This window comes from Camponotus vicinus, unplaced genomic scaffold (genome assembly GCF_025532165.1).
Source record: "Camponotus vicinus isolate PSW18456_S1 unplaced genomic scaffold, iyCamVici1.0 SCAF_12, whole genome shotgun sequence".
NCBI classification, from domain to species: Eukaryota; Metazoa; Arthropoda; class Insecta; order Hymenoptera; family Formicidae; genus Camponotus; species Camponotus vicinus.
The window spans coordinates 51,796-62,488 of NW_028141948.1; the positions used below are offsets into that span (position 1 = coordinate 51,796).

General features: G+C 28.6%; 1 protein-coding gene across 3 annotated transcripts; it reads left to right on the forward strand.

The window, feature by feature from the left end:
• The first annotated feature begins 872 nt into the window (after positions 1–872).
• Positions 873–9,366, forward strand: Bmcp (uncoupling protein Bmcp mitochondrial). Of its 3 annotated transcripts, none has more exons than XM_083084552.1 (8): positions 873–929; positions 1,537–1,622; positions 1,694–1,841; positions 2,087–2,366; positions 4,294–4,412; positions 6,567–6,627; positions 7,003–7,089; positions 7,443–9,366. In XM_083084552.1, the coding sequence occupies exons 2-8, from the start codon at positions 1,550–1,552 to the stop codon at positions 7,557–7,559; spliced, it is 885 nt and encodes a 294-aa protein (XP_082940678.1). In that variant the 5' UTR covers positions 873–929; positions 1,537–1,549; the 3' UTR covers positions 7,560–9,366. The 3 variants fall into 3 exon arrangements, with proteins under 3 accessions (XP_082940678.1, XP_082940677.1, XP_082940679.1); XM_083084551.1 differs by lacking the exon at positions 873–929 and adding an exon at positions 937–1,109; XM_083084553.1 differs by lacking the exon at positions 873–929 and adding an exon at positions 937–1,109 and having other exon boundaries at positions 1,709–1,841.
• Positions 9,367–10,693: the final 1,327 nt, after the last annotated feature.

Here is a 10,693-nt window from a genome sequence, read left to right on the forward strand (position 1 = left end):
CGCATGTTCGAAAAGACTTTCGCGCGTGCGCAGAAGTTCGCGTTGGCACGAAATGACTCGCGCGCTTGCGCAGAAGGTCGCGCATTCGCCAAAAGACTCCTGCGCGTGCTTTGATGGTCGCGCATGCGCGGCAAGACTCCCGCGCGTGCGCAGTAGCTCGCGCATGTTCGAAAAGACTTTCGCGCGTGCGCAGAAGTCGCGTTGGCACGAAATAACTCCCGCGCGTGCGCAGTAGCTCGCGTATGTTCGAAAAGACTCCCGCGCGTGCGCCGAAGGTTGCGCATGCGCGGCAAGTCTCCCGCGCGTGCGCAGTAGCTTGCGCATGTTCGAAATGACTTTCGCGCCTGCGCAGAAGTTCGCGTTGGCACGAAATGACTCCCGCGCGTGCGCAGTAGCTCGCGTATGTTCGAAATGACTCCCGCGCGTGCGCAGTAGCTCGCGCATGTTCGAAAAGACTTTCGCGCCTGCGCAGAAGTTCGCGTTGGCACGAAATGACTCCCGAGCGTGCGCAGAAGTTCGCGTTGGCACGAAATGACTCGCGCGCTTGCGCAGAAGGTCGCGCATTCGCCAAAAGACTCCTGCGCGTGCGTTGATGGTCGCGCATGCGCGGCAAGACTCCCGCGCGTGCGCAGTAGCTCGCTCATGTTCGAAAAGACTTTCGCGCGTGCGCAGAAGTCGCGTTGGCACGAAATGACTCGCGCGCTTGCGCAGAAGGTCGCGCATAAAGACATGTCTTTACGTTTACGATTTTTTCTGTGCGTTAACTGAAGTTTAATTTTACGTACGGAGTTAAATTTACGATCTATACTTAACGTAACGTAATGCGATACGGAACACCTTGTGCGGAGGCCCTTATGCTATGCATATGCAGCTATGCATTTTTGTGTGATGGCCTTTATCTCGACCATTTGAACACACCATTATATTACGTGCGTGTTCACTTCCGTTTGCTAGATATAAATTGAGTTTTTTATGTTACACAAAATTTTATTTGAATTGTGAATGTAAACGCGTATATATTCTTGCTTTCATTTATTTTATGTGTTATACATAGAAGTTTTTGATACTTAACCTCAAGTTATTGTCAAATTATTCGATAATAATTACAGGTAGATTATTTAACTTATGAATATTATAATACTTAAAATGCATTATTTATCTTCATATTAATTATTAAAAACTTGACTAGCGTCTAAAATTACATTATATCGAATGATGTATCTTCTCTATCATACTATATCTTAATACACCCACAGATATTAAATATTCTATGTAATATAGAATCTACAAAAAACTAACCTAAAATATACATGATATACTACATCGATTCTTTTATATATAGTATTATATAGATTATATGCTCTGTAACATCAATACACATAAGAAAAAAAGAAAGGAAAGAAAAAACAGAATATGTATATATTTTATAAAGAATATGTTTATATTTCTTGGATTTTGTTGTTTTGTCATAACGGTAATTTATATTATTATTAGTGAGCTTGTTACATATATTTTGCTATATTTGTCTCATAATAGATTAAAGCTGGTGATGGGAGAGAAAAATTGGAAAGATTGGAAACCTTTTATATATGGAGGTTTAGCTTCTATAGTCGCTGAACTTTGTAAGTGAATAATTAAATTGTAATGTTTGTGGATTAAATAAATGTATGATAGATCTGCATAATTCTTACAGGTACTTTTCCTCTAGACACAACAAAAACACGCTTGCAAATACAAGGTCAAAAATATGATCCAAAATTTGCACGTTTAAGATATTCTGGTATGACGGATGCTTTATTACAAATATCCAAGCAAGAAGGAATTAGAGGATTATATTCGGGGTAAATATTTTTGCATAAAAATTAATGTTATTTAATAAATAAGATTTTATTATTATTCTGTTTTTAAATATCATTATTATTCAGTTTTAAATGATTTATTTGTCAAAAATATGTTTTATAGTTTAATTTAGAAGGAATAGCAAAGCTTTGAAATAATGTAATTTTTTTAACTTATGTGATATGTCATTCTTATAAAATATTGAATATATTAGCAATTTTAATGGCAATTTTTTTTTTTTATTTAGGATTAGTTCTGCAATCTTACGTCAAGCAACATATGGGACAATAAAATTTGGCACTTATTATTCTCTTAAAAAGGCTGTGATTGACATTTGGGCAATGAATGACTTATTCATGGTAAATATTGTTTGTGCAGCATTAGCTGGAGCTATTTCAAGTGCAATTGCCAATCCTACTGATGTGGTAAAAGTTCGTATGCAAGTTACTGGTGGTACTACAAACATATCATTGTTTACTTGCTTCCAAGATGTATACAAACATGAAGGTATTCGTGGGCTTTGGAGGGTAATTTATATTTTTTTTATATATTGTCATCTACACATACTTGTATATTCTAAATATTATGTATTTTAAAGTAAAAATGGTCAAGTACATATATAGATACTTTAAAGTATATAATTATTTCAATGTTGCGGTATAATAGTACAAGTAATTTTTAAATTGCAAAAGAAATATAAAACACTAATTACATATTGCAATATTTTATAATTTTTACAATGATAAATCGTAATCTCCTGTTGCTTTAATATACGTACGACATATAAGTTTTAAGAGAAAAGTATTTACAAACATGTGAATACCATATTAATTATCTCTATTGATTAAATCGAAAATTATAATTAGGAACGTACTTATGGCACAAAATTGCTAATAAAAAATTTTATTTTGAAAGCATTTTTTGCATATACTACTTTTTTTTATCGATAACTAATTTTATCAACTGCATTTTATATACATAAATATCTTTATAAAATGCAGTTGATAAAACTAGTTGTTGATAAATAAAAAAAAATAGTATATGTAAAAAATGCTTTCAAAATAAAATTTTTTACTAGCAATTTTGTGCCATAAGTACGTTCCTAATTATAATTAATACATATATATATATATATTAATTAATACATATATATATATATATATGTATATATGTATGTATGTATGTATACATATATGTATATATACAGTGTCAAGGCAATCTCTTCCCAAAAAAAAAAAATCTTGTAGCTTACCTCCAGAGCTTTTCAAAACACTATAATATTTTTTCATCGAGTACTTTTCGAGTTATTAGGCTTGAAATAATTTCTTAATATTTACATAAACCATAAAATATCTAGTAAAATATTCATTTTTCGATTATCTTACCTTAATACTTTTATGTACAAAATAATGAGAGGAATCAATTGATGTAAAGAAAACACAATTGTTTCGAAAAAAAAGTATGTAATTGTTAATTGCATATTTTTCCTTCGATACAATTATGTGTTTTCTTTACACCAATTGATTCCTTTCATTGTTTTATACGTAAAAGTATTAAGGTTAAATAATCGAAAAATGAATATTTTACTAGATATTTTATGGTTTATGCATAATTAAGAGATTATTTCAAGCCTCATAACTCGAAAAGTACACGGTGAAAAAATACTTTATTATAGTGTTTTGAAAATCTCTCGAGGTAAGCTACAAGAGCTTTCTTTGGGAAGAGATTGCCTTGATATCCGGTATACACATGTGTGTACACACACACACACACACACACATATTTGTTTACATATATATATAAATCATAAAAAATAATAGAATACAGAAAGGAAGCAATCAGAGCCAGTACATGGAATTTCATCTCTCTTATTACCGTTCATTTATTATCAATTAATTCTTGTGAATATATAAAACATGAAGTACTAATAAAGTACTTTATTATCAATATGATGCGCACATATGTAAATCTCTATGTTCATGTCTATACTTGTTTTTTTCTCTTCGATTTCCTGGTCAGCTAACTTTGGAAGAGAATATTATTAGAGATAACGAATATGCTGAAACTTTTCAATTTTTCAGTTTAGAACAACATAAGAGATACGATTTTAATTTGGCAGCCATTTAGAGACAATTTAAAAAGACAGAATTTAATGTAATGGTTTCCTAAATCCGATTTATATTTAAATCTGCTATTGACTTTTTTTATTCATTTTAATTTAATTTTGTTATGTGCTGAGTTTGGTCTAAAGAAAGGATCAAAATGTTTACCGATTGTTTGAATCGATAAAGATATATGCTTCTTTTCTTTATCTTATTTAATTAAATCTTATCTTATTAAGGTAAGATTCTTTAGAGTTTTTATTTGTAATATTTTACATTCTTTAATATTTATAATATTTTATAATATTTATCTTTTATCTCAGATAAATAAAATTTTTTTCTTTTTTTTTAGGGTGTTGGGCCGACTGCTCAACGAGCGGCCGTTATCGCGGCTGTAGAGTTACCTATATATGACTACACCAAGAATAAATGTATGAGTGTATTGGGAAACAGCATTAGTAATCATTTCGTGTAAGTTTTCTTGTCACTAAATGTGGATATTACTTCTACACAAAGTATTTGAAATATATATATATATATATATATATATATATATATATATATGTATTGATTATTGTGATATAAACTAATTTTAAATTTACGATAATCATGCTAAATTATATACGTTTTAAAAGAAACATTATTTACAGGGACAAAAGTTTCTATCTTTATATATGTGTGTGTGTGTGTGTGTGTGTGTGTGTGTGTATGTGTATACACACACACATACATACATACATACATAACTTCTAAATTACATATTTTTATTGATATAAATATTATTTATTACATTGTTAATTATATTATTGTCAATTAACCCTTATCCGGACAGCTAATATATCTATTTCTTTTAACAGAGCTGTCTTAATTTATAATAAGAAATTTATCCATATGATTTAATATTTGCAATTTATTTGACAATTTTTTTATGTGTGTGCGTGGGCGCGCGCGCGATTGTGTGTGTGTAAAATAGTAATAATTATTATGAAATATACTATATATATGTATCTATAGAGAAAACTTTTGATTAATTGCATAAAGGACTAAAGGATTTAATAATAAAAATTAAAACCACAACGTATGTATCACATAAAAATTTTTTATTTATTTGGGATATGATGTGTTACCTTGAATTGGTATCTAAAAAATTTAACGTTATCATTATGAAAGATTGATTGAATATTGAAAAGACAAAGGAAAAAAGAGAGAGATTTGTATTTAAATTCTTTTTAATAGTTCTTAATTTATTTATTTTGTTTTTTTTTAACATACCCTACAAAGATACATATTATGTATCATTCGCACTGAGTATGAATTTCTCACATGAAATGAATTTTAGAAACAGTTTTTCATAAACATAAATATAATTCTCATCTCCATTTTACAAATATATATATATATATATGTATGTATGTATATATATAATTTTCCCAACTTCTAATAGTTTAGCAAATAAACTCCAAATACGAACTTTTTTCTTTTTTTCCTTTTCTCGCTCTGTCTCTTTTCCTCCTTTTTTTAACCATATGTTAAAACGTCAATAACTTTTATATTTTTTTTACATATCATACACGTTTTCACTTGTGTATAGCACATATATATTTCAACCTATATTATATTTTTGAGAAAATTAAACGTTTATCTTTTTGTGTAATTTTTTAAAATCTGTATATCTATTTATATATCAAATACATCAACGAGATGTAACAGATCTTATATTTGTTTAAATAATAACAGTTTACTACTTATTTCCGATATATTCGAAAAATGATATATGTCGAAGTTTTTCAATTTTAAATTAATTATATTTATTAATATATACTGTATCAAATTCTTTCTGATTCAAAAATTAATATTTTCATTTTTAGATAACTGCAGGTTTAATTCAATTGTTAATGTTTGTGATTCAAAGAATACAGTAATTTAAAAATTATAGTCCATATATTGTGCGTTATTATAAAAAAGGAGTAAAACTCCTAAAATTTAAATTTTATTTCCAGATTCTTTGGACATTGTCATGCGTATGGGCACATGCGATAGACGGATTTTGAGATGACCAGAGAAGCTTGACACGTGCGCGGAAGCTGTGTTCAGCACTCTGTGTTTAATTCAAGAATTGTTATGATAATCGTCCATGCAGATGATTATACATGTTAATCTACTTTGAAAGCTTGATGAGACTTATTGGTTAGCGTTTATGCATTTTAAAGCTTTGAGAATGTTTAAGTTACTAACGAACCGTCACATAATTTCTTAATTTTTCTATTGTAGACAAAATTCTCTTTTGTTGACGCTTTTATTTCTATTCGTATTTGGAAATGTATTTTATCGAAATATTAAGTATCATCTCGCGCACGAATATGATATTTTATATTTTTTCTATAATATCTGGATAAGGGTTAATTTTTCACTATAATCTAAAACCTAAAATTATAGTATAAAAAATTTTTAAACTAATCAAATTGAAAGTCCACTAATTGAAGGGCTACGCAATTAGATTAAAAGAGAAAGATATTTTTTTGTAAAATGTAATTTAAAATGTTACATTTTTAGGTATATGACATATTATGTAATCTGTATAATATATATAATATAATTGTATGTGAATGCCATTGCATCTTTTAGGTCGAGTTTTGCAGCTAGTATGGGAAGTGCTATAGCTTCAACGCCTATAGATGTTATTCGCGTAAGTAAATTATTTTATATTTGTGCAACATAATTGATACATATTTTTTTCTCTTTTATATATATATATATATATGACTGGCTCAGATGTCAAGTCGTACATGTTCGCCCAAACTCGATTTCGAGTTATTAGTAAATTTGAGGTGCAGATAATGCGATCACATCAATCAATATAACTCTATACTGAAATCATCTATCTTCAATGTCATACAGACATTGAATCATTTTTATGTGTACTTATGATGGAACGTCAAATTCTTCATTTCCCAGACTTGTACCACTTGATTGATACCATTTGAGTCTTTACACACACATACACACACACACTCATGTTCTATATATATATATATAAATAAACATGTTTTCTATTCTTTAGACCCGATTGATGAATCAAAGGAGAGTGCACGTCGATGGCAAACTCTCATCACACATTTACAATGGCAGTATAGATTGCTTGATTCAGGTATAAAACTTTAATTATCCAAGATATTTATATATACATTTTTATATATACATATATGTTTGTCTCAATCATGGAAATTAGAATAAAGAGTCAGTTTTGAAATTATTTTGAATGATTTTTAAATGATATTATTTAGGAGTCAATTTTTTGAGATCTATCTACATAACGATAATGTTTTTTAAATGATAATTTTGTTGTATAAATTTTCTGTATAAAGTACTGGTGACAGTTTTACAGTATATTTAGAGCTTTATTCCATTTTCCATATTTTTATAACGTTTATATTACTTTTTCAAAATGTATTACATATCTAATATACCCATTTGTAAGAAGAATAATTTTGTTTCATATAGACGATTAAATATGAAGGAATTTTAGCACTGTACAAAGGTTTCATCCCGACGTTGTTTAGAATGGGACCATGGAATATTATATTTTTTATTACTTACGAGCAGTTGAAATGTTTGTGATGTATCATCAAATATTATATCGAAATGTTTAGAATTTTTCGTCAAACTAAGATTTGAAAGAATTTAATGTAAACGTCATTATGTATAACGTTTACTATTTCAATCGTAATCTCAATCGTAATTTGTTAAACATAAAAGTAATGTATTAATTATTTTAATGTGAGTATAAGATAGGTATATACATTTATATAAAGTACACAAAAACACAAATTACCTTTCAATCTTCCATTGGTATAATATTATAATTAATATAATTTTATAGAGAGAGTGAGAGAAATAGATGTATGGAAAGAAAGAAAGTAATTGGAAATATTTAAGAGCTTCCCAAAGTACAAGCTTCCAAAATCTATTTAATTGAATTATGCAAAAGAAAACTGTATAGAATTTATTACAAATTTATTTTGTCAATGTTCTTACAAGTAGAGTTATTCTGATTCAATCTCGAAATTTTTGTACGTAATGTTTCAGGATCCATAAGATAATCTTCAGTGATAGATCTCACTTTAAGAGACTCAAGTTTTATTAAAAAATTCATGTTCTTCAATGCGTCTTTAAGGAGCTACATGATGTCTCTGTTTAAGCTGCCCAGCTGAGATTGGTTGCAGGATAATATTGCGCATAATGTCTAACAATATTAGTCAATATTCTTTAATTTTTACTTTTTTTAAATTTTATTCAAAAGACGTGGAATATTGTAAAGTGTAATGCTGTTGCGCGAGCGATTGCCTACCTTATAGATGATGAGAATAGGAACGTGTAGCTTCTATAGAGAGTATGGCTTTCTTGACAAAAATTGATTCTCTTGGTGAAATCTACTTATCCCTTGAAATTTGTCCTGAAACCTTATATATCCTTGTAAATTCGATTCTGTGTATATCAAATTCTTATTAAGTGTATCGATGAATATTGATGAACCCAAATGTTAAGTGCTGCATGTAGAAACAAAAATTTAAGATTTATCGTAATGTTTTTTTCTAATACTAGTCAATATTATTTATCATGAATACATGTTGAATCAATTTACTTTCAGTATTTTTCCATAGCATTTATTGTTATACTTCTAGTACATATGCTAGTCATTCTAAGAGATTCTTATAAAATCAATATATTAAATTATATGATCTACATAAAGATCTACTATTGTTAATGTTATAAGTAGTATTGATATTGAAATGTAGAATGGTTAATTTAATTTTACAAAATTTTAATTCGCATATCATATAAATTAAATTTATATCTGTAAACATACAGATGATATACAGATCATATGATATAATTTTTATGTCATACTGTGAACATGGTTTTTTTTCCATTAATTATAGGAACACATGTCATGTTACATGTATAAATATGACTTTATTGTTGTTTAGTATTCTCTATTTTAAAATAAATTATATATATATTATTTATTTATTTATATTTATAATAGAGTACAAATGTACATATTATGTATTTAATATTTATTATTCTTAATTTATAACACACAATGCTTATTTTGCAATATTTAAGAGTTAATCAATCTGTATCAAACAATGATATAGTAATTTATTTATTCGCAATGTGAAATCATTTATCTTTTTGTTAGAAAGACCGATATATATAGAAACACGTTATTTCATGAAGGAAAATTATAAAATGTAATATATTATACAACACCGTATGCACGCACGTATACATATACATACATATCTACGCGCGCGCGCGTTTACATAATATTTTACAATATATAAATTACATTAGAATTTTAATGTCAATGTAAAAACTTATTTTGTCAAAATAATATACATTAGAAATTCAATATATTCAACTATACTTTTTCTTCTTACATTCAAACAAAAGAAAGTTTAAATAATTATGTATATTGAACTTATTTTCTTTAAAAAAAGGAATCCTAGAAAATATAAAATATATGGTATACAATTTTACATGAATTTGCTTTTCTTGAATAAATTATACATATATATTTTTCAGAATAAAAATTATACACAAATCAAAAATTGCGATATATATATTTTATATATATATATATATATATACGTATATTTTATATATATATATATATATATATTTATATATATATATATATATATATATATATATATATATATATATATATATATATATACGTATGTATGTATGTATGTATAATCTTCGTAGTATATATCACAATTTATGATTTGTGTATAATTTATATTCTGAAAAATATGTATAGTTTTATATATTTTTTTTTATACACGATATTTTTCATAAGGATAGGAAGGAAGTCACTGGAAGTAAGCTGTATAAAGAGAGTCCTGATATACAATAGATAATTTAAGCGCTGAAAGGCGCCTTTTTTCATGTTGATGCTCGACGCTCATTTTCAGCGTCGGAAGACATTATGGCCCGTATTCAGAACGCGCTTATAAAGATGTTAGTGCGTTGTTATCCAATAGAAGTATCTGTTTTATGTAAAACAGATACTTAATTCTATTGGATAACAACGCACTAACATCTTTATAAGCGCGTTCTGAATACGGGCCTACGTGATTAAAAATAAAGATATCAATTCGTCATTTTTTATCACGTGATATCTTTTGACGCTGAAAATGAATGTCCCATGAATTTGTACCTTTAATTAATTGAACAATCACATTGCGTTTTCGAGTGGTCGGGTCAAATCCGACCATTCGAAAACGCCATAAGGTCTGTTCTTTATAGCTGTGCTGGGCTGCACTAGTTCAGAGGTTATCCTTTTTACTCTACATTGGGAGGAAATAGTGCCCAATACAGCTAGTTCAGCTATAAAGAACAGACCTAATCGACTCGAATGTGATTGGTGAATTCAAAGATAGAAACCAATCACATTCAATTGCTACTTAGCCGCTCAGTGAGCGGTTGTGCTTCTGGATGCACCAAATGTATCGCTTCACCCTGTTTACCAGCGCGAGTTCTGATTGGCTTCTGCTTTTCTGCCAAAAGTGTGAATGGCCGCATTCAGCAGTTGGGCAACATTACTAGATTTTCCGATGTAATTCGACGCTGATTGGTCGGACCTGAAAGTAGAAACCAATCATGTTCGATTGCTACATAGCGGTTGAGTCCGCTGAATGCGGCCAATGTGCCCTTATAATATGAATCGCACTTCTCATTTT

Excerpts from the sequence above, each read along its gene's own strand:
- Bmcp (XM_083084552.1), top strand. The coding sequence starts at position 1,550 with ATGGGAGAGAAAAATTGGAAAGATTGGAAACCTTTTATATATGGAGGT. Across the intron at positions 1,842-2,086 it reads ATTAGAGGATTATATTCGGG|GATTAGTTCTGCAATCTTAC; the intron begins GTAAATATTTTT and ends TTTTTTATTTAG. Across the intron at positions 4,413-6,566 it reads AGCATTAGTAATCATTTCGT|GTCGAGTTTTGCAGCTAGTA; the intron begins GTAAGTTTTCTT and ends TGCATCTTTTAG.